This window comes from Notothenia rossii, assembly GCF_949606895.1.
Source record: "Notothenia rossii genome assembly, chromosome: 8".
Taxonomy (NCBI): Eukaryota; Metazoa; Chordata; class Actinopteri; order Perciformes; family Nototheniidae; genus Notothenia; species Notothenia rossii.
The window spans coordinates 80,556,850-80,581,474 of NC_136906.1; the positions used below are offsets into that span (position 1 = coordinate 80,556,850).

Below are 24,625 nucleotides of genomic sequence, written 5' to 3' on the forward strand. Positions count from 1 at the left end.
AACTTTTTAAATGCAAGATTTTGATTAACATTGATTGTTAAAACTTACTAAATACAGGCCTCTTCGGATTCCCCATGTTTAAAGTGGCGTCAGTCAATGCCACAAGGTCACATGTCTGCAGAAAGACATTAAACACTTAAAAGAACTACTCATTTCAATCCACATTTAGGTGAAAGACTTATAAGTACTTTCGAAGGAGCTTCAACAACATTCATTTGGCTTGAATGCAAAGAGAACATCATTATTTTAGTAACATCAAGGTTGATATACAGCTCTACTTCTTCTAAAATCAAGACTGAAGACCTTTATGTTTGTCGCTGCTTCATCTTAACTCAAATAACTAGTACGATGAAGCCATAGCCCCGCCTCTCCCCACCTCTGTTGCTGACCCCCGCATCACCCGCGTCATTGCTGATGTGTTTCGCCAACAACAACAACAATGGCGGATCACAGGGTTGCTTTCCTGCTCCAGACGCTACTGACCATGATACAGATGTTGGTGCAAAATCTACAGCTCCTCTACCACAACCATCAGCAACAAGTGGACATGCAGAATTACATGTTGCTAAATCCACCGCAGAGAATAACCGGAAGGGCAACCATGGCAACCATGCTCGGGGTCTTATTCGCTGCTTTTGGTGTATTTTGTGGTGGAAGTACAGCGCCACTTACAGGCCCGGCATATGTACTACAGCGTCTCCAGCGGGTTGAGCGGTCTCGTGTGGACGGACACGTTTCTTGAGCCGATTCCGTGTGGACGGAAGACTTTTGTGATATCGAATTCGGTCAGTTTTGGTCTCTGTGTGGACGGGGTCTTAGTTTGTCAATGTCTAAAACAACAAACCTTTACTTACAAAGCTTCAAAGCTTAATCTAGCATCAATAGGAATCAAATACCTTGTAGTGCCAACGTTGTTTCAACACAAAACCTGATTAAGGGGAATTGGATACTAGACTTTAAAGGTCTCCTATGATACTATTTTTAGGCATATATAATAGGTCTCAGATATATAAAAAACATGTCTGAAGTGTTTTGCTCAAAATACCAAATGGATCTGCCATTATACCCTCACATATCCCTCCATTTCCCTCCATACCTGTTACTAAAGAGTGGATTCTGGGTACTTAGCTTTAAAAAATAAATATTTAAATAAAAAGACGAGAGCTCATTCAGGAGAAGTCTACCGGCAGAAACTCAGCTAAATGCTGCTGTGACTAAACTCCATATCATGTTCCAAACCACATCAAGGATTCTCTCTGAAACAGGATGGAGCTCAAACTCTCTCTCTCTCTCAGGTTTACCACAAGGTGACTTCCTTTTTATTTCCTGCTTCTTCACACACACTCTCTCCAGTGCAGGTTAGCTCTGAGTGTTAGCATGCTAATGTAAACACAGATCATATTACTTCCAAAACACATTCCATTGTTTCTGACAGCAACGTTTCTGATTGGCCCGTGGGTGTAAAGCCCGCCCACATTTTAGTAATGTCGTCATGACGCAGCAAATTTGGATCAGCTCCGTTGTTCCCCCGTTTTTAGAGATGTGGGCACGGAGGAGAAGAGAGAGGGGTTTATTTCCTGACACTTTGAGAGTCTCCTGACACACCGGGGACACACCGGGGACATATGGTGATGTAGAGAAGACATACAAATATGCATTTTGCATGATAGGACACCTTTAATACTGTGTTGTGTCTCTAAGGAGGCTAACCTTGAAGACGGAGTACGGATCTCCCATTGTCATCTCCCCATAGCGGTTGTCGGCCGTTGAAACGCTGTACTCCTTCATCTCCTTCAGCACCTGTGAATGGGAAAGGCATGAACAAAGATATAGCAGCTACTGTTGTATCCCACTACAAGCAACAATACAGGGAGAGCACTTATTCAGAGGTGGGAAGTAGTGGAGTACAAATACTTTGTTACTGTACCAAGTACATTTTTCTGGTATCAGTACTTTACTCCACTACTTATTTTTCTGAGGACTTTTTACTTTGACTTCTTACATGTTGAACACAAACACCTGTACTTTCTACTTCTCACATGTTGAACACAAATACCTGTACTTTCTACTTCTCACATGTTGAACACAAATACCTGTACTTTCTACTTCTCACATGTTGAACACAAACACCTGTACTTTCTACTTCTTACATGTTGAACTCAAATACCTGTACTTTCTACTTCTCACATGTTGAACACAAATACCTGTACTTTCTACTTCTTACATGTTGAACTCAAATACCTGTACTTTCTACTTCTTACATGTTGAACACAAATACCTGTACTTTCTACTTCTTACATGTTGAACTCAAATACCTGTACTTTCTACTTCTTACATGTTGAACACAAATACCTGTACTTTCTACTTCTTACATGTTGAACTCAAATACCTGTACTTTCTACTTCTTACATTTTGAACACTAATACCTGTACTTTCTACTTCTTACATGTTGAACTCAAATACCTGTACTTTCTACTTCTTACATGTTGAACACAAATACCTGTACTTTCTACTTCTTACATGTTGAACACAAATACCTGTACTTTCTACTTCTTACATTTTGAACACTAATACCTGTACTTTCTACTTCTTACATGTTGAACTCAAATACCTGTACTTTCTACTTCATACATTTTGAACACTAATACCTGTACTTTCTACTTCTTACATGTTGAACACAAATACCTGTACTTTCTACTTCTTACATGTTGAACTCAAATACCTGTACTTTCTACTTCTTACATTTTGAACACAAATACCTGTACTTTCTACTTCTTACATGTTGAACACAAATACCTGTACTTTCTACTTCTTACATGTTGAACTCAAATACCTGTACTTTCTACTTCTTACATTTTGAACACTAATACCTGTACTTTCTACTTCTCACATGTTGAACTCAAATACCTGTACTTTCTACTTCTTACATGTTGAACACAAATACCTGTACTTTCTACTTCTTACATGTTGAACTCAAATACCTGTACTTTCTACTTCTTACATTTTGAACACTAATACCTGTACTTTCTACTTCTTACATGTTGAACTCAAATACCTGTACTTTCTACTTCTTACATGTTGAACACAAATACCTGTACTTTCTACTTCTTACATGTTGAACACAAATACCTGTACTTTCTACTTCTTACATTTTGAACACTAATACCTGTACTTTCTACTTCTTACATGTTGAACTCAAATACCTGTACTTTCTACTTCATACATTTTGAACACTAATACCTGTACTTTCTACTTCTTACATGTTGAACACAAATACCTGTACTTTCTACTTCTTACATGTTGAACTCAAATACCTGTACTTTCTACTTCTTACATTTTGAACACAAATACCTGTACTTTCTACTTCTTACATGTTGAACACAAATACCTGTACTTTCTACTTCTTACATGTTGAACTCAAATACCTGTACTTTCTACTTCTTACATTTTGAACACTAATACCTGTACTTTCTACTTCTCACATGTTGAACTCAAATACCTGTACTTTCTACTTCTTACATGTTGAACACAAATACCTGTACTTTCTACTTCTTACATGTTGAACACAAATACCTGTACTTTCTACTTCTTACATGTTGAACACAAATACCTGTACTTTCTACTTCTTACATGTTGAACACAAATACCTTTACTTTCTACTTCTTACATGTTGAACACAAATACCTGTACTTTCTACTTCTTACAGTTTGAACACAAATACCTGTACTTTCTACTTCTTACATGTTGAACACAAAACATGTGAATTTCCACCACATGTAAATAAACAAAGAAGCTCCCGTTTAGAATCCTTACCGTCTTCATGGTGATGTCGTTAGATCCCAATAACTTTGAGGCCTTGTCGACCACCAGGATCCCGACCAGAGACTGTTTTTCTGCCACTTTCACCTTCAGAGTGACTTCCTCCTTCGGCTCCCTCTTTGATTCACTCCAACTCAGAGACACCTGCCAATGAACACATTACCATCATCACATTGTCGTGTCAAATGATCATATCACCATTTAAAACATATAGGGTTATACTCTGATTGCCTTGTACTCTGTTACATTGTATTTGTAGTCTTGTATCAGGGTTTCCGTTAGCCGGTAATGTTAGCAGATTTAGACTTATACCTTTTGTCTCCTGCAGCGGAAAGGTGAATAATCTCAGCAGTTCGAGTTTAGCCATTCATCACAGCGTTATTTATTATAAGAACACATCTCAAGAGACTTGAGGACAGAGAGAGAAGAGGCGTGACTTCCAATGGTCTTATACCCCTGGTAGTGACATCACAATCATGTGGTACAGCACTAACCAATGAACACAATAGTCGCAGCTACTTACATAAACAATATATGGTATACAGTAATACATGGAGTCATACACTATACATGTTATATCTCAACAGGTAATTACCGGTTTTTAGCTAGTAAAATTGAATAAGAACCGGTAAATTCAAAATCTGCCGGTCAAAATTTCCCGATGCTCCGATCGATTGCCGCCGATCATTATCGGCCGATGTTCACTCTTAATAGCTTGATCTGTGCTCTCTATAAAGGCCGATCAGGAGAGCTGGATCTGATCGATATGGACATAAACGCGAGTGAAGTGTAACCGGACGCGAGAGAGAGATCAGATCAGCTGCTGAGTCTGACCTGAAGCCCCGCCCACTGTTTAGCGCGCTACTCTGCTGCATGAGAAACTGACGAGCTGTCAGGAGAGAGAGGGAGGGAGAGGGGAAAAGAGAGGATCCGTTTCTCCCGTGTTATTATTCAAAGTTAATGTAAACTTTTGAATAATGTACTTCATCTACTACAAGTAGTTTCTTTGAATGTAATAATTATGTTGTTTGTGGAATCATTTATTGAAAAATGAATCTGAATTTTTCTATCTGTTACGATTATAAACTGAAGCAATATAAAAATGAGCCCCATTAACTGAGTTTTAAACATCAGCATATCCGGTCATAGTCCGGTAATTACCTGCTAACGGAAACTCTGCTACACAATTCTTATTATTATTATTGAAACATGACCGGTAAGTTTCAAATTTGTCCGATAAAATAAATTCTGTTCGGACATTTGACCGGCGAGAAAAAATCTTAGCGGAAACCCTGATCAGTATGTGTTTAACAGAGACATATGTTAAAGGTTTACATTTCAGGAGGCAAAGGAAGTAAAAGGTGGGTTTAAATGGTTAAAGACGAGGGGGTTTAATGATCTAATGATGGGAGTGATTTCCTCATTAATATATAGAGAGACTGTCAGCAGAACTTCTTTCTCCTCTGAGGAAGAAGCTGCTCTGTTCCTGCTTTTTAGATCGATTTCACTTTATATTGACTTTCTTTATTACTTTATTAAATATAGCAAAAGACAAACTTTGTCCATGAATCATTTATCAGTTTCTCTTAAGAATTTCCTCCGCACACATCACACATAATCATTCACCACTTTAATCAGGTTTTGTCACAGAAAAGTGGTTTTAATAGGTGGTAAATGTTGACGTTATATAATTCAGTTTTTGGGCCGTAAATAAAATATAACTTTAAGGCATATACAGTGAGTTTAGATGCTGTAAAAATCTGTTTAGGGATATTTTAACGAGATATTTGCCTAAGCTGAGCAATTACAGTTTCAGACTGACAGTATGAGAATTATTATAATTTCAATATTTAAGCATGCACACCTGTTTTAGTAGGAACTCAAATACAAGTTCTCACCTGATAATGTGCATATTTCTCCTTTAACATCTCAACAAAGGACCTCATCCATTAAAACTACCTTTAAGAAAGTTATATGTCACTAACAACCAGAAAAATTCTTAAAGCGTCGTTTGCAACCAATTTAGTAACTACTAGACGACCATTTATTTCATAAAACAGACAGATATACTTAAGCTGCGTTCACACCGGACGCGATGCAAATATTCGCTTCGCTCTAATCGCTCGAGTTTGACCGCGGCTGTCAGCTGTTTTCTCCCATTCAAACAAGACGCGCTGGCTCGGGAGCAGAGATGGGGTTGTTACTAAAAAAAAGTAATGTATTACATATTACTTTTTAAAAAAGTAATATATTACACTACTTCGTTACTCTCTACATAAAGTAACTCCTCCCTAGAGGTAGATCACGCAGACTGCTAAAGTTTCAAATGTTCTCTTTAGTTCAGTTTCCATTGTCGCATAAGACTGATCCAGATAGCTCCTGAATGTTTTCCTATCTGACCATGGCGGTCCTCTGTCTCCTGCTATCTGTATGTTGCGCAGTATATCTCTGAACGATGGTGATTCCACTTTGCAAATGGCCAACATTTTCTCTATGAAGGATGCTACAAGCCTGTCCATCTCTGCTTTGGTTACCGGTCCTCCAAATTCTAATTTGTGTTGCTTCGGCGGCCGCGCACTCACAACATCCTCACTCTGGGTTCGGGGGTCCTTAGCTATTAGCTTCACGTTAGCATGTGTTCTTAGCAGGTGCTTGTTGAGGTTTGACGTGGTGTTTACAGCAGTGGATAACAGCTTCTGGCCTGGACACAGTTTGCACCTCACCGTCACATTCCTGTCTATTCTTCGGACGAACTCAAAATAATGGGCATACCTCCACCCCTCGAAAGTTATCGCTGACCCAGCCATGTTTATGCAGCACTGCACGCGGAGATGTGGACGCGCTAATCGCGCAGATTACGTACATATATACCTGCGGCGGAAACCCCTCTTGTCTGTCAGTTTGATTATGACTGATTTTATAAAAGTAAGGAAGTAACGCGTGTTGGGGCGATGTTAGTAACTGTAGTGTGATTACTGAATTATAAAAGTAGCGTGTTACACTACTCCGTTACCGGCAAAAGTAATAGTAACGTGTTACACCCAACTCTGCTCGGGAGCTATAACTACAACAAGATGAACATATTTGACCGTGATTTAATTGTAATAATAATAATAATAATAATAATAATAGTAATAATAATAATAATAATAATAATAATAATAATAATAATAATAATAATAATAATAATAATAATACATGGGACTTTTATAGCGCTTTTCTTGAAACTCAAAGACGCTTAATAATACACATTTCAAAATGATGCCGAAGTAACAACATACTGATACCGGTTAGTAAAAACCATGAATTAATGCTTTGACAAGTCTGCAGACAGACGGCAGGCGAAACACCTTTTTAAAATGCGTGTTTTCTGAATGGAGATTGGCTAAGCTAACGCAATATATGCTCAGACCGTCCACACTCACAACAACAGCCTATAGACATAAATAAACCAGCGACTGTATTCTCCATGACACAGACAGTCTGTGGTTTGTACTTGTTTAACTTCTGTCTAGTTTCTGAAAAGATATGAGGAGCTGTGAGCTCTGAGTGCTAACAGCTAACGGCTGTGTTCTGGTTTTCAGTCAGTGACGGCAGGCTGAGATCCTCACCGCTGTTTGGCTACCGCGAGATCGCGTCATGCGAATTTGACGTTTGAGTTGAAAAAATTGGACTCGAACGCTTGTCGGCCCCCTCCAATCAATCGCGCTGCGGCATTACTATCAACCGCGTCATGCGCGCCGCCGGAGCGAATTTGCATCTATTTGCATTAACTTTACATGTAATAGCGCCGCCCCCAAAAATCGCACCGCGTCCGGTGTGAACGCACCATTAGACTCTTATATGCCATCTTTTCAAGCATTTAATTGGCTTCAGATTACCTAAAAGTTAAGGCTAATCACCAACTTGCTAATACAAAGCTAGTTAGCATTAGCTTCACTTTACTCTGCATTGGTTTTACTAACTGAATAACACATTTACTCACAATACAAGAATAACACAACTTAAGTATCACTGTGTCCTTCTTCAAACCATCATTGGAAACACCTGAGACGATATCTCACCTGGTTTTGTAGAGTTTGTGTGATGGGTAAATCCATGACATTGTTAACGATCTCTCCACTGGGATGCACGCAGTAAACGATGATGCAGGCCACAGGAGCCCAGGTGCTTTCTGGGAGAAGGACTACAACACCAGAGCTTTTCCCAGCAGAAACCACCTGACCTCTGGACATAACCTTTAAACACAGAAGGTAGACGTCAGAACCGCCATTATCTTATTTATTTTCAAATCAAAACCGCATTCATTGACTTTTTATTGGCCACTAGGGGGCAGAAAAACACCAAAACAAGATGACAGACGTATTGTTACTTAACAGAATTTAGTGATAACAATGACGTTTGCAAAGTGCTTTATGAGATAATAAATGCAGAAACTAAAAAATATTGTTAATGAAATAGCGGTGTAAAATATGTAAGCATAAATCAACGAAATATTTGTTATGAAATCATACAATATCACACATATCCAATTTAGATAATGTGACATAATCAAGTTTATTCTACAGTTGCCCTGAGTCTACCTTTAAGCCTCAGACAATTTCAATTGATATAAATAAATAGAATACAATATCAGAATCAAGGTTTATTGTCAAGGAGCTTTACACACTATGCATATTCTTTGGTGTATAACGGTGCAGGAAGACACGATTAGAAGTAAAATAATAAAACTATTTTGAAAACAAGAATGAAATAAATAGATAAACTTCAGAAGAACTATACATATGAATTGTTTGAGTGTTTATAACGTTGTACTTACTACGTAGTGAACCTCAGACATTGGAAAGTTGCTGTCAATGTGAAGCTCCAAGGGGGAACCAACCTGAGGAAGAGAATATGTTTATATGACATATTGAATGATTTTTAGGTACACAAGGTACACATTATGCTACCAGACGTTTCATATTTACCTGTGGAGGTTCAGGTGTTTTAATCTGCAGGTAGGAGTGACTGGGCGATTTGTAGATGCTGTACAGCCGTAGACTGGAACGGCTGTCTTCAAAAAACGCCTGAAAACAAACAAACAAACAACATAAATATCTGACCTAGTTTCTAGTTTTCTCTCAAGGTGCTTCAAAATCTTGCTGACGTTATTTTGGTGTCTGCGGCTGAGATACACATCCCAGTTAATTTGTTGCATCTGTGTTGAAAATAACTTGTATTGGGTCACCTGAGCTTCTTGTGCGGGTGATTAACAAAAAGGTTGCTTTTGCATTAAACAAAAAATGCTCCATAGCTTTACTAATAATAATAATAATAATAATAATACATGTTATTTAAATAGTGCTTTTCCTGGTGCTCCAAGCGCTTAACAACATAACTTACTACAGGTTAAAAACTCTACTAAATCATCTGTGTGATGCACGTTTGGTTGACCTTCCTATTGCTAACAGGAAGCAAAGGATTGGAAAAAGATGAGGTCTTAAAAAGTTGATCCAAATCATTATTGAAACGCTCTAATCAACCTTAAGCCCCAAGCCTGTTTTTCAGGTTTCAGGCTTGAAAATGACATTCCCAGAACAAATGACCATATCTTCCCTTCTAAAAGGGTTAAATTAATAATCTTTTTACTCAAAGTAATGATAAACCTGTGAGTTGGATGTAGAAAAGTCAGAATCAATATGATGTTTTTTATTTTAAAGAAAATTCAGATTGAACATGGTAAAAAACTGTAAATAATAGTGTCCGTCCAAAGAATATGTTGTACTTGTAGTGAAAACTAACCTTGGATGATGGGTTAGTAGACTAAAGGCTTTATGAATCCAAAGGACAACATATAATAAGTACCCTGTATCAAGATTGATGCAAAACAAGTGATATTTGACCTTTTTAGACAGATTTAGCAAAATAAGCCTCTTCTGGGGCCATTTGGGTGGATTTTCCTTATCTCTGGCCCCCCTTCTTCGATTTTGACATGTGACATCTCTTCCTGACCGTTAGAGCCAATAGAATCGAAGGGAAATCGTCCCGCACACACTCATGTTAAAAAAAATATGGCGTATTCCCGCATTCAACGAACCTACAGAGCTTAGGAATGGCCTGCTCTACTATTTTAAAACGGAATTGCAGTTTTATTGCTTATGGATTATCAGAACTTTTCAAAGGGGACAGTCACATTGGATATTAATCTATGGATTAACTACACCATCATTTTTATCGTTTTAATGCCATTGAAGACCAGTTTTGACCAGACAAAGACAAAGGTAAGCCATGTTAGCGTTGTGGGCTACCTAGCGCCACATGTTTTGATGTACGTTTTTGTTGATAACGTCGTGAGTTTGTATCTTTCAGTGTTGAGGTGGGCACCGTTAGATTCTGTGTCTTTACGATCATAAACGATGTGTTGGATGTGCAGCTAGGATAAGTAATAAGGGAGCTAGGAGTGATTTTCGGTGCAGTAATAGGTTAGCATTTTTCGCTCGGGGCTAATTCAGAGGCTCACTGTTAGCATTGTGTGTTTTTTTTGGAGAAAAATAATGAAAAAGATCTGATAAATGAGTTTTTCCCCGTTATATGGATATAAAATATTCATAGTTTATTAAATATTAAGGTTCCTTAGACGTTGTTTCCTGCAAATGACGCGATTGCGGCCCCGGAACCGGGTCCGTGGGGCCTAAGAGGTGTTAATTGGCTCCAGAAATCTATTAAAAAATACTTTTTTGTTTAGCTTCTATGCAGATGATACGCCACTTAATATAAGTCAATAATTATTTTTGCATTTTTCATTTTAAACCGAAATATATTGAAGTGACTGTTATTTTGGATATATTGATTGTGGTGCTTTTATTTATGTCTTAATGTGTGCGTATAAATGTACTGATTGTGTATATATATATATATTATATATATATATATATATTATATATATGTGTATATATACATATTTGTATACATATTTTCATTTGGGATTGTGGGAAACGGTATTTCGATCTCTCAACACAAACTGAAAGATTGACAATAACGTTGACTTTGACTTAACGTTGCATGGTTAGACTGAAGATAGAGTAATTGTTAAAGGGAAAGTTTAAAGGTGATAAAAACATCATCTCACATCAATGATGAGCATTTGAGTGTCGTTATTTATCTGGATGTTGAGGGGAATCAACCCGTCTGCTGGGACGGGGAACTCCAACATCTTCTCTTCTTCCTCTAATCGTGGACGTCTCATTAGCTCTCTTTCATCGAACCACCAGCTCCATGGATTTCGCTTTAGCTGCCTCACCGACACCTTAACAATCTTTCTCAGATCCTCCTTTGACAGCGGCTCGTCGTTGTACGTGGATATTTTCAGCTATAAAACAAAGACAATCATTGACAATAAACCTTTTGAAAATATATCCTTCAGGTAGAATTATAGAAATGTGTTGTGTACATCACACTTTTGGTACTGAGAAATGAAAACATGGGAAAGCTGAAGCTCATTATAGCGTCTTATCTGAAAATACAAGTTTTAATAAATGTTATTTTGTAAGAAATCTATGAATATGAGCTCGGGTTTGCAAGTTACTACCAAAAAAAATAAAAATAAAAAAAATAATTACAAACTAAATTAGGGAAATTTAGTTTATAGCTACAGTAAACTAATATTTAAAGTATATTATTTTAAATAGATTCAAACTACACAATTATTAGTTTTCCTCACCGTGACAGGGAGCATCAGAGAGGGCCGCAGTATTTTTGGATGGTCCTGAAATGAACTCTCATATTTGTACTTTGCCAACGACACGTTTGTGGTGCTGCTATATGTGAGACCTGAAACAACAAGGAAACACATCGTTAAAATCAGAATAATAAACAAAGTCCACTGAAAGAACAGCATCAAAAATAAAAGCTTATTTATTTAGTTGTAAGACAATCGAACACAGATTGTCTTTGAGCTTAAGAGATTTAGGAACAATAAAACTAAACGGTTACTAACAAATACATATTGATGGATTAACTTGATGCCCTGTGAGCCAACAATTTGGGGCAATTCCACGGGAATTCATTGGTTTCATCATGAGATTGTATTTTGCTGTTTTAACAACATGTTGTAAATAATGAATCCTTTATTCATCTATGAGTCTGTTGGCCTAAAAGTGGAACGATATAAATATATTGGAAGATAAAACATACTGGAATCAACAAATCACAATAAAAGAGGACTTCACTTCAGTCTCCTCCCTGTGAATTACATCTGCAGCTGTATATCAGTATGTAGTGTCTCTACTTTAAAGAGTCCTCTCCTGCTGATGTTCAGGTGTATATCAGTATGTAGTGTCTCTACTTTAAAGAGTCCTCTCCTGCTGATGTTCAGGTGTATATCAGTATGTAGTGTCTCTACTTTAAAGAGTCCTCTCCTGCTGATGTTCAGGTGTATATCATTATGTAGTGTCTCTAGTTTAAAGAGTCCTCTCCTGCTGATGTTCAGGTGTATATCACTATGTAGTGTCTCTACTTTAAAGAGTCCTCTCCTGCTGATGTTCAGGTGTATATCAGTATGTAGTGTCTCTACTTTAAAGAGTCCTCTCCTGCTGATGTTCAGGTGTATATCAGTATGTAGTGTCTCTACTTTAAAGAGTCCTCTCCTGCTGATGTTCAGGTGTATATCAGTATGTAGTGTCTCTACTTTAAAGAGTCCTCTCCTGCTGATGTTCAGGTGTATATCAGTATGTAGTGTCTCTACTTTAAAGAGTCCTCTCCTGCTGATGTTCAGGTGTATATCAGTATGTAGTGTCTCTACTTTAAAGAGTCCTCTCCTGCTGATGTTCAGGTGTATATCAGTATGTAGTGTCTCTACTTTAAAGAGTCCTCTCCTGCTGATGTTCAGGTGTATATCAGTATGTAGTGTCTCTACTTTAAAGAGTCCTCTCCTGCTGAGGTTCAGGTGTATATCAGTATGTAGTGTCTCTACTTTAAATAGTCCTCTCCTGCTGATGTTCAAGTGTATATCAGTATGTAGTGTCTCTACTTTAAAGAGTCCTCTCCTGCTGATGTTCAGGTGTATATCAGTATGTAGTGTCTCTACTTTAAAGAGTCCTCTCCTGCTGATGTTCAGGTGTATATCAGTATGTAGTGTCTCTACTTTAAAGAGTCCTCTCCTGCTGATGTTCAGGTGTATCTCAGTATGTAGTGTCTCTACTTTAAAGAGTCCTCTCCTGCTGATGTTCAGGTGTATATCAGTATGTAGAGTCTCTACTTTAAAGAGTCCTCTCCTGCTGATGTTCAGGTGTATATCAGTATGTAGTGTCTCTACTTTAAAGAGTCCTCTCCTGCTGATGTTCAGGTGTATATCAGTATGTAGTGTCTCTACTTTAAAGAGTCCTCTCCTGCTGATGTTCAGGTGTATATCAGTATGTAGTGTCTCTACTTTAAAGAGTTCTCTCCTGCTGATGTTCAGGTGTATATCAGTATGTAGTGTCTCTACTTTAAAGAGTCCTCTCCTGCTGATGTTCAGCTGTATATCAGTATGTAGTGTCTCTACTTTAAAGAGTCCTCTCCTGCTGATGTTCAGGTGTATATCAGTATGTAGTGTCTCTACTTTAAAGAGTCCTCTCCTGCTGATGTTCAGCTGTATATCAGTATGTAGTGTCTCTACTTTAAAGAGTCCTCTCCTGCTGATGTTCAGCTGTATATCAGTATGTAGTGTCTCTACTTTAAAGAGTCCTCTCCTGCTGATGTTCAGCTGTATATCAGTATGTAGTGTCTCTACTTTAAAGAGTCCTCTCCTGCTGATGTTCAGCTGTATATCAGTATGTAGTGTCTCTACTTTAAAGAGTCCTCTCCTGCTGATGTTCAGGTGTATATCAGTATTTAGTGTCTCTACTTTAAAGAGTCCTCTCCTGCTGATGTTCAGGTGTATATCAGTATTTAGTGTCTCTACTTTAAAGAGTCCTCTCCTGCTGATGTTCAGGTGTATATCAGTATGTAGTGTCTCTACTTTAAAGAGTCCTCTCCTGCTGGTGTTCAGGTGTATATCAGTATGTAGTGTCTCTACTTTAAAGAGTCCTCTCCTGCTGATGTTCAGCTGTATATCAGTATGTAATGTCTCTACTTTAAAGAGTCCTCTCCTGCTGATGTTCATGTGTATATCAGTATGTAGTGTCTCTACTTTAAAGAGTCCTCTCCTGCTGATGTTCAGGTGTATATCAGTATGTAGTGTCTCTACTTTAAAGAGTCCTCTCCTGCTGATGTTCAGGTGTATATCAGTATGTAGTGTCTCTACTTTAAAGAGTCCTCTCCTGCTGATGTCCAGGTGTATATCAGTATGTAGTGTCTCTATTTTAAAGAGTCCTCTCCTGCTGATGTTCAGGTGTATATCAGTATATAGTGTCTCTATGCTTTAATGTTCAAAAAGCTATTTTGAAAAGAAAAATGATATTATTTGCACAATAATATGCACAACGAAACATTTTCAAAGCTGGATATATAATATATTTATACCCGGGATGTCGCTATGATAATTTGATTGATGTAGCATGAACCTATATCCAGATTTTATGAATGAACAGCAGGTGTATCTCGAGGCGTCTTCTCCTCCTGCATGGCAGAAATGAGCTACTCCGGTGGGTATAACTGATTACCTGTGAGGTGTTCAGTGACGTTAACAATGATTTCTAAACTATCCTCCATATATCTCAAGTAGAACATATCTGACTGTCGTCTGGGACGGACAGGGAACATTGGACGGTAGATGTAGTCGGGAACTTCATACAGGAAGTCTGCCTCCCCGTCAATCTGAAACAAAGCAGCAGTGAGGCCATTTTCACTTTATATCAAATTAATTAAACTGATATTTGTATTGATTTAATTTGAAAAACATTTCTTTAAAAAATTTTATTCATGATTCCCTTTTAATATGATTATTATATTTATTAAAATGTCCAATATTATTAAAAAAATTGTACATTTATTATAATTTTCCCTCAATGTTAAATACAACAGGTTTTGGATTTAAGACGTACAATAAAGTATGTATTTTTTAACTATTTATACTGTTTAAAAAAAAAAAATGTGATAAACATATAAAAAACAGTTATTAAAACGTTTTTTTAAATTATGAATTCTCTTCTTAATTTAGCCCACATCAAAGGGATGGTTTCTCAACTCATATTTGATGTACGGAGCCCCTAAAGGTTAATGGAAAAAGAAAAAATTGTGCACATGAGATACTTTCTTGTTCGCATGAGAGAGTTACCGATGCGCCAAGTAGGAAGTGGAGCGCACACGAGACAACCGTTTCATTGCAGGCTGTTATGTTGCTGTGGGGAAATGGCTGTGCACACATTATTTGAGATATATTTCAAACTCAGACTTCATTTTAGGGACATGACGGCCAGAGGTGTAGAGCTATTTGTTTAAGCACCGGTTTCGCGAACTAGGAGAGTCTGTAAACCAGTCTGCCTTGATCTATGAATTCATGTCGGTGACTCTCTCAGACTCAAAGTATCTGCTGCACGCAGAGGGCTTTGTCTTTTACGCACCGCGTTCACTGTGTTTACCTTCATGAGAACAGCTGAATAGAGATCGAGGCTGTTACATTTTAACCACACACACACACACACACACACACACACACACACACACACACACACACACACACACACACACACACACCCTAACCAAGTCTTCACCCTAAAATTAATGATTCCCCTTATGGGGACCTCCATGTTGTCCCCATAAGGGTGGCGAGTCCCCACACGTGACTGTGTAAACAGATTTAGGTCCCCACAAGTATAGTAATGCTAGCACACACACACACACACACACACACACACACACACACACACACACACACACACACACACACACACACACACACACACACACACACATCGAACTGCCTGATTATTCCCCCTGTTACTCGTGTGCACGAGATACTTTTTTTTTTCCATGAAGCTTTAGGGGCTTCGTATTTATGTATACTAATAATACAAAAAACTCAATAAATGGAATTCAAATTGATCTAGTCCTCTTTTTTAATCACTGGATGCTTTAGAAATTGTTTGTTTTAATCATATTATAATGAACATATTATGAATATAATTTCTCTCAGGATGTTTTAATAAAATTACGCACCTCTTTTCCTTCTTCGGTATAAGCATCTTGAAAATGGATGAACTTATGAATAAACGTTATATTCATGTGTCCCTGAACGGGCTTTCCATACACGTACCTGAGGGAGGAAACACACACAAGTGTAAAGTACATTTACAATTTTGAGGTACTCATACTTTTCCTCCACTACATGTATTTATACCTTTAGTCACTTCTCAGATGTGGATGAATGATGTGAAATATAATCAAGTGTTGAATCAGACTTTAGTTCCACCTGGAGTAAATCCACCAGCTACCCTGCAGTATACAAAGTCATTCAAACTAGCTGCACCTTTACCAGCTTTGAGAACACTTTCATGATCAATCATTAGAAAACATATCATATCTATTATTCTGAAATGGACCAATCTGCACAATGACTACTTTTACTGTCGCTACTTTAACTATATTTTGATGAGAATACTTTTCTACTTTCACTTGAGGAACATTTTGAATGCAGGACTTTTACTGTAACAGAGTATTCCTACACTCTGGTACTTCTACTTTTACTCAAGTACAAGACCTGAGTACTTCTACTTTTACTCAAGAACAAGATCTGAGTACTTCTACTTTGACTCAAGTACAGGACCTGAGTACTTCTACTTTTACTCAAGAACAAGATCTGAGTACTTCTACTTTTACTCAAGTACCAGATCTGAGTACTTCTACTTTTACTCAATACAAGATCTGAGTACTTCTACTTTTACTCAAGTACCAGATCTGAGTACTTCTACTTTTACTCAATACAAGATCTGAGTACTTCTACTTTTACTCAAGTACAAGATCTGAGTACTTCTACTTTTACTCAATACAAGATCTGAGTACTTCTACTTTTACTCAAGAACAAGATCTGAGTACTTCTACTTTTACTCAATAAAAGATCTGAGTACTTCTACTTTTACTCAAGAACAATATCTGAGTACTTCTACTTTTACTCAAGTATAAGACCCGAGTACTTCTACTTTTACTCAAGTACAAGATCTGAGTACTTTTACTTTTACTGAAGTACAAGATCTGAGTACTTCTACTTTTACTCAAGAACAAGATCTGAGTACTTCTACTTTTACTCAAGTACAAGATCTGAGTACTTTTACTTTTACTGAAGTACAAGATCTGAGTACTTCTACTTTTACTCAAGAACAAGATCTGAGTACTTCTACTTTTACTGAAGTACAAGATCTGAGTACTTCTACTTTGACTCAAGAACAAGATCTGAGTACTTCTACTTTTACTCAAGTACAAGATCTGAGTACTTTTACTTTTACTGAAGTACAAGATCTGAGTACTTCTACTTTTACTCAAGAACAAGATCTGAGTACTTCTACTTTTACTCAAGAACAAGATCTGAGTACTTCTACTTTTACTCAATAAAAGATCTGAGTGCTTCTACTTTTACTCAAGTACAAGATCTGAGTACTTCTACTTTTACTCAAGTACAAGATCTGAGTACTTCTACTTTTACTCAAGTACAAGATCTAAGCACTTCTACTTTTACTCAAGTACAAGATCTGAGTACTTCTACTTTTACTCAAGTACAAGATCTAAGCACTTCTACTTTTACTCAAGTACAAGATCTGAGTACTTCTACTTTTACTCAAGAACAAGATCTGATTACTTCTACTTTTACTCAAGTACAAGATCTGATTACTTCTACTTTTACTCAAGTACAAGATCTGAGTACTTCTACTTTTACTCAAGTACAAGATCTGAGTACTTCTACTTTTACTCAAGAACAAGATCTGATTACTTCTACTTTTACTCAAGTACACGATCTGAGTACTTCTACTTTTACTCAATTACACGATCTGAGTACTTCTACTTTTACTCAAGTACACGATCTGAGTACTTCTACTTTTACTCAAGTACACGATCTGAGTACTTCTCCCACCTCTGAGTAAATATTAAATATTAAAACGCCCTCACTTTGCTGTGACGGAGCCTCGCAGTGTTTCTCCACGCAGGATAACACTCGGAGCGTTTGTCACCACCTCGAACTTCGCCAGATCTGCAAGAAGACACACAACAGATGAATAAACAGGAAAACAAACATTTCATCAAGTATTCAGTGTAGAAATATAGAAAGTGTACGTACCGTAATATAACACATGGAAACACTTCTCACTTGAGACCCTCTGTAAAACACACAGATGATGAACATGTGTTATTTAGGTCACATTATGAGCACTGCATATTTTGAAATATACACTTTTGTACACACATGTCAGTGTGTATGTTTAGAGTGTGTGTATATGTGTAAGTCACATGTATAATATATATGCCTATGTATTACATTTCTGGTGAATATTGGCTCACTGGCAGGGATCTTTTTTTTTATTCCTATTTAGTTGAAACAGCTTCCAGATAAAAAAAAACACAATCATTTATTTGTTTATTTAAACACCTTAAAAAATGCTTTCAGATGAATTATTTTTAAATGAATTTCTTCATAAAATTCCCTGTTTTTCATTTTTAATTAAACATTTTTATTATTAATTTAATCACCTTGAAAAAAACTACTACTAAAAGTGATTTACTTATTTATATCGATACAAAAAAACGCTTCACAAATTGTTTTTATTCATGTATTTGTTAATTTATTCACTGAAAAAAAACTGCTTTTAGGTTTGTTAATTTTGTTTGTTTATATCACTTCCTAAAAAAAATTATTTCAATCCATTTATTCTGTCTTTTTCTCAGCTAGAAAAAACCCACTTGCAAATCCACTTCAGCCTAACACTGTCTCTCTCTTGCCCCTTTCACACCAACGCGGTACCAGGGGGCCGGTTCGGAGCTAGAGCCTGAAACGCACCAGTTTTTCCTGTTCACACCGCAGCGGAGCCACCGCTAAGCTCCGGAATCCGGTTTGTTTCAAGCACCACATTTTTTTCGGTCTAGAAGCAAGAACCGCATACGTCGGAGGGGGGCGAGATTAACCTGAGCTAACAGTTAAAGGCGAGTACGGCAAATAAAAGTGTAACGAGCAGTAGCGCTGAGCAAAGTGACTAGAACGCAACCACACACTTATTAAAAAACACAGTTTATAAAGTCAGGCAACACTAGCAAGGCTTTGTGTGGTTCTTACTTTGACCATCCGTTCACTGTTAGTGATCATTGTGGAGAGCAGGCAGACGTATTGTTTTGTATTATAGCAGCTATCGGATGGAATCAATACATGGGCTGCACAGGTTGTCATGACAATCACAAGTAGAATCATAATGAAACATACGTCGGTAAAATGTGCCTGTAGAAAACGGCTTATGCCACAATAGGATGGCAAGTAGTCAAGATATTCAGTTTAGCTTCGGTTGCTATGCTAACACCACCCATTCTATACCAGAGACACTTTCATAACAGCGTTGTGATGCCAAACAGCGTCAATTCAGACTGACACACATTCACTTCAGGGGAACTGGGGATATGTATCAGCTGCTTGTGTGACAGTCAGACAGTGAAGACTTTAGAGAGGCCGCTGCAGTGTGAGCTAACCGGGAGCTAACGGGAGAATAAACTCCAGTGGACGAGCAGCACTGCAGCGGTCGGTAAATGCCGCTGAAACACATGAATAAACAATGAACCACGGCACTCTGGAGAAAAGCATAAGGTTGGAGAAGTCGTTATTTTATTTAATCTGACTTCGTGTGATTAAAAGCAACACGATCATCGACCCGACGCAGTCCCCCGTTGTTGCTGTCAGCGCCGTTGGGGAGAAAATAAGCGATTCAAACGGTGACGTCATGACGCAGCAGCGGCTGCACCAGTCGGCCTCTGGGAGGTGTGAACACAACGGGGGCTGAAAAGAAGAACCGGTTCCGAACCAGAAAAGCTCTAGCACGGAGCTAGAACGGGACTGCGTTGGTGTGAAAGGGGCATCTGAGAGCCAGTGTTGAGATGAACCAGACTCACGTTGATGGTGGCGACGATGCACCATTCCCCCAGAGGAGGGTTTTCAGAGAGCTGGAACTCTGTGGAGACGACCCCGAGGACCCCCTCCACATCCAGCCACTGACGGAGCAGATTCCTCCGTGGGTCCTGGAGCAACGTGGGAACAGAGAAATTAAATAAAAATGTAAAACTGAGAACAGAAAACCATTTCTTTGTTCAGCTTTTTACAAGTTAGGGTCTTTTACTCCTTCAGACTATGACCAGGAGAGGTGGACTCAATTAATGGTGATGTTCAGTGGTCTCTGGAGGGGCTTCATATAAATACAGAGTAATAATAGTCAGTCCTCACGTGGATGGTGATGTTCAGTGGTCTCTGGAGGGGCTTCATATAAATACAGAGTAATAATAGAGTCCTCACGTGGATGGTGATGTTCAGTGGTCTCTGGAGGGGCTTCATATAAACACAGAGTAATAATAGAGTCCTCACGTGGATGGTGATGTTCAGTGGTCTCTGGAGGGGCTTCCCGTCAGGCAGCACTGAGACGGCTCTGATCTTCACCACCTGTCCCGGCAGGTAGCTGCTCCTGTCCGTCTGGAGGAAGGTGGAGAAGCCTTTGGGGTTGAAGTGCAGCAGAGAGGAGTTGGAGAAAACCTCCTCCCTACCCCGGTGACCTTTGACCTCCAGCTCGTACGTGTTCCAGTGATTGGACTCGCTCTCTGTGATCTGATCGGAGGAAACATCAAAACATCTCAGCCAGGAAGAAGAGGTATCCCCTAAACCTCTGGAGAATAATTCATCAACTGACAGTTCATTTTGAAGTGACTGTTATTTTGTATATATATTGACTATTATTTATGTTTTTTAATGTGTGCATATGTATAAATGTGTCTGTTGATTATGTACAGTATGTGTATATATATTTGTGTATACATACTTTTATATATATTTGTATTTTGTATTCCTCTGGATTGTGAGAAACGGTTTTTTGATCTCTCTGTCTCTACACACAAACTGAAAGATTGACAATAAAGTTGACTTTGACTTAATTGATTTAATAATAGAAATTATAAAAGGGAGCTTTGTATTCCTAAATTGTGTAAACTGTGAGAGCTGGATCGGTCAATAAAAGCTCCGTACACTTCAGCCTCTTTAATTACATTAAGTCACAAAGTACAATTTGCACATCATTACTTAATTTTCTCCACGTTAAGATTATTATTATTTTTAAAATTTGAATTAAATGTTAATTTGAATTTCCAAATGTTTACTTCTAACTCCGTTTATTATATATTTTATTGCAAATTCTTACTTTAACTTATTTTGTTCATAAAATGTTTTCATCTTTTATCCCTCCCGTTGTCTTATGAAACACACGCGTGAACACACACACACACACACACACACACACACACACACACACACACACACACACACACACACACACACTCTAGATGTGTTCCCCCCCTTATGTGCCCATCCCCCCATGTGAATCACACCTGGCACACGCAATACATGTTCAGTGTCTATTCTTACTGCAGTGTTTCATGTATCCCAGTAGTCTGATACAATACGTACAGTTTGAAAGGGTGTTAAATTAAATTTGGTGATGATTAATGGTTTTTGTGTTAATGTAATAGCAGTTAAAACAGGACCTGTCAAATTTGACCGTGAACACCAAAGTAAGGGGGGGGGGGGGAACGAAGACAACAGGAGGGTTAATCCTTATTTGATTTCTAGAATGGAGCAACTGTTTATTATTATGATTTAATTTATATAATTAAAAAAATGGTTACCAAATCAAATTCCCCCAGGCGTAAATAAACAATGTGTCATACTTACAGGTGGCAGAGTCAGCAGCTGGGTCGACCCTTTAAACAAGAATTGAAAGCACATTTATTTAATGGATTACACTTGCAAAGCTAATTAAACCTTGTTTTTAGATTCCTTTATTGTCCCTACTCAGAGTACAGCGAAGATCAAAGCATTCCCAAAGGTGCACTCACACATGACAGACAGAACAAGGATCATTGCGTTTTTATAATTGTCTAATGTTAATAATTATATTTTAAAAGGGTCTGACCTCCAGAGACGATGGTGGAGTTTGAGCTGAAGATGAGGTCTTTGTAGCGGATGAGAGCCGACACGTTGACAGAGGAGGAGTGGGTCAGCAGGGAGACGGAGAGCGAGGTCGCGACCCCTGGGCGGAGAGAGCGGGGGACCAACAGCAGGTAGGAGGGGTCCGGGGCCTCCGGGCTGAGGGACACAACACGTACTATTTCACTTTATTTGTATTTATTATTTCTTCACATTATTATACATTTTTTTAATTGTTTACTTTTGTTTACATTTTATTATTTTTTTTTTTTATTATTATTTTTTTTATATTATTATCATTACTTTATTTTTTTTCTTTCACTCATTTTCTTATTTTTTATTATTATTCATATATATATATATTTTTTTTATATTATTTTAATTTAATTAATTTATACTCATTATATTTTTTCATTTTATTATTATTGTTTTATAATATTTTATTTATTGTCAAGAACAGTCATCTGGAGTCGAGTGCACCAGCCAACCCAAGCGCAACGTTGAATACAGGGCTTAAGTCTAAGTAGTGCACGAGTCATAACTTTAGTTTGGTCTTAACCTCAGGCGTAAATTGGAAAGACAGACTAGTATCCATAGTAACGTAAAACAGGCAAGAAGGAAAATAAAGATGGCAGTGCGCGATCGAACAAACCCACAGGACATCTATTCGGACAGTGAGCTGATAGACACACACACACACACACACACACACACACACACACACACACACACACACACACACACACACACACACACACACACACACACACACACACACACACACACACACACACACACACACACACACACACACACACACACACACACACACACACACACACACACACACACACACACACAATCAGCTCACTGGATAGATGTCCAGTGGGTTTGTTCGGTCACGGACGATTCTTTCTCGTCTTCATGCCCTTTCATTGTTAAACATGTAAACAAGGCGCACTGCCATCATTATTTTCCTTCTTGCCTGTTTTACGTTACTATGGATACCAGTCTGTCTTTCCGATTTACGCCTGCTTAAGACTAAAAGGTTAAGACCAAACTAAAGTTATGACTCGTGCACCACTTAGACTTAAGCCCTGTATGCGTTGCACCCGGGTGTACCTTTTACGCCTAGTATGGAACGTAAAAGGTCGCACGCCAGACACGCCCACTGGCAAGTTTCAACGCGTTACTGCCGTGTGTCCATGCTTCAACGGAGACGCTTCCCATTCACTTTGAATGGGGAGATGTCACGCTTTGCCGAACTGCGTTGTGGTTCTGTCGCTTCGCTTTGCCTCCGTGGCTCGTTTCGAAAGTTGAGAAAAGTTCAACTTTTCAAGCGTCGATGGAAGCGGCAGCCAGTCAAATCAGATGCCAATACAAGCGCTAGCAAATCAAACCGCGTGCTTGTGTGTCCGGGGCGGGAGATTAATGTGATTGGTTGTTGCTCGCACGCCATACACACCCACCGACAAGCTTCAACGCGACGCTGCCGTGTGGAGGCACCGTAAGCATACTTGTAAACTAAACACCCCGCCCCCCCCCCCCATTTTGCATTTTGAAATTCTCCCGATTTCTGAGGTCTCAAGGTTGGCAAGTATGACCGTAAGTGGTGCACAAGTCATAACTTTAGTTTGGTCTTAACCTTCGGTTCTACGTCGGACGAAGAGTTACGCCAACACAAATACAGGAATGACAAAAACACAATATGCAATTAAATTTAAAACCTCATGTTTTTCACAGAAAATGTGTTTCCCCCATCTGAAGATATGGACATTCGACTAAAGCATGTGGTTTTGTCGACTAATTAGAAAAAATGTCATTTGATTTAATTGAGTTTCTCATTAAAGGAGTCACATTGAAAATCAGTCAAACAGCATGAAATAAATTAATAAAGAAAACTAAAGATAAATCAATTGATGGCGAAAATAAACCTCAGAAAGAGCCTTTAAATGTGCAAAATAGATTTGTAAGTTCACGTGTGTGTGTGTGTGTGTGTGTGTGTGTGTGTGTGTGTGTGTGTGTGTTTACCTGCGTGTTGTGTTAGCGGCTGCGGTGAAGCAGATGAAGCCGAAGAATCCCCACACCTGGAGAAGATCCATTTGCAAGTTGAGCAAAGCTCTCCAAAGGTATTCAGATAGAAGGAGACAGGTGTAGTCTTTATACCTGAACACTGACTCCTCCTCCTCCTCCTCCTCCTCCTCCTCCTCCTCCTCCTCCTCAGTTTCCCTGATTTCCCCCCCAAAATTGTAGTTTCATTTAAATATTGGATTTTTCTCAGTAAGATCTCATTTTCAATACAATTGTGGTCTCACCTTGACTTGAAGATGAAGTCCATGCTCTCCTTCTGGACAAAAGTCTCTATTACTTTTTTTACTTTTTAAAAAGTCTAGTTTGTTGTTTGCGTCTACCGTCTCTGTGTAGAATAACAGTAGCAACATGAACCGGCAGAGGTTATGACTGCCTCCCCTGGTGCTTTTTCATTGCCGTCGTATGATGAGACCAGCGAGCCTAACGCCGGGATTCCACCGGGTCCGTCGGCGCCGCGTTACGCGGTTTTGTTCCGACCTCCTACAGCAGGGATGGGCAACTTGGATGGTGGTGGGGGCCGCATAATGTATGTACTCGCCACCAGGGGGCCGCAGATTCACTTGGAACACACACACACAAATTCCATGTATTGTATGTAATTAT

General features: G+C 38.5%; 1 protein-coding gene across 1 annotated transcript in view; it reads right to left on the minus strand.

Annotated features, from left to right (window-relative positions):
• Window positions 1-24,269, minus strand: part of LOC307016312 (CD109 antigen-like) — a gene marked incomplete at its 5' end in the record, with an annotated part of 35,394 nt that extends 11,125 nt beyond the window's left edge. The window contains 18 exons of the mRNA XM_079645352.1: window positions 49-115; window positions 1,711-1,800; window positions 3,814-3,963; window positions 7,884-8,057; window positions 8,639-8,701; window positions 8,790-8,888; window positions 10,931-11,170; window positions 11,522-11,631; window positions 14,442-14,595; window positions 15,937-16,033; window positions 17,878-17,959; window positions 18,047-18,086; window positions 19,858-19,983; window positions 20,324-20,560; window positions 21,677-21,705; window positions 21,918-22,090; window positions 23,963-24,160; window positions 24,247-24,269. Of these exons, the coding sequence (XP_079501478.1) occupies window positions 49-115; window positions 1,711-1,800; window positions 3,814-3,963; window positions 7,884-8,057; window positions 8,639-8,701; window positions 8,790-8,888; window positions 10,931-11,170; window positions 11,522-11,631; window positions 14,442-14,595; window positions 15,937-16,033; window positions 17,878-17,959; window positions 18,047-18,086; window positions 19,858-19,983; window positions 20,324-20,560; window positions 21,677-21,705; window positions 21,918-22,090; window positions 23,963-24,160; window positions 24,247-24,269 (2,152 nt within the window). The remainder of the gene's footprint in view (window positions 1-48; window positions 116-1,710; window positions 1,801-3,813; window positions 3,964-7,883; window positions 8,058-8,638; window positions 8,702-8,789; window positions 8,889-10,930; window positions 11,171-11,521; window positions 11,632-14,441; window positions 14,596-15,936; window positions 16,034-17,877; window positions 17,960-18,046; window positions 18,087-19,857; window positions 19,984-20,323; window positions 20,561-21,676; window positions 21,706-21,917; window positions 22,091-23,962; window positions 24,161-24,246) is intronic.
• Between the last annotated feature and the right edge of the window lie 356 nt (window positions 24,270-24,625).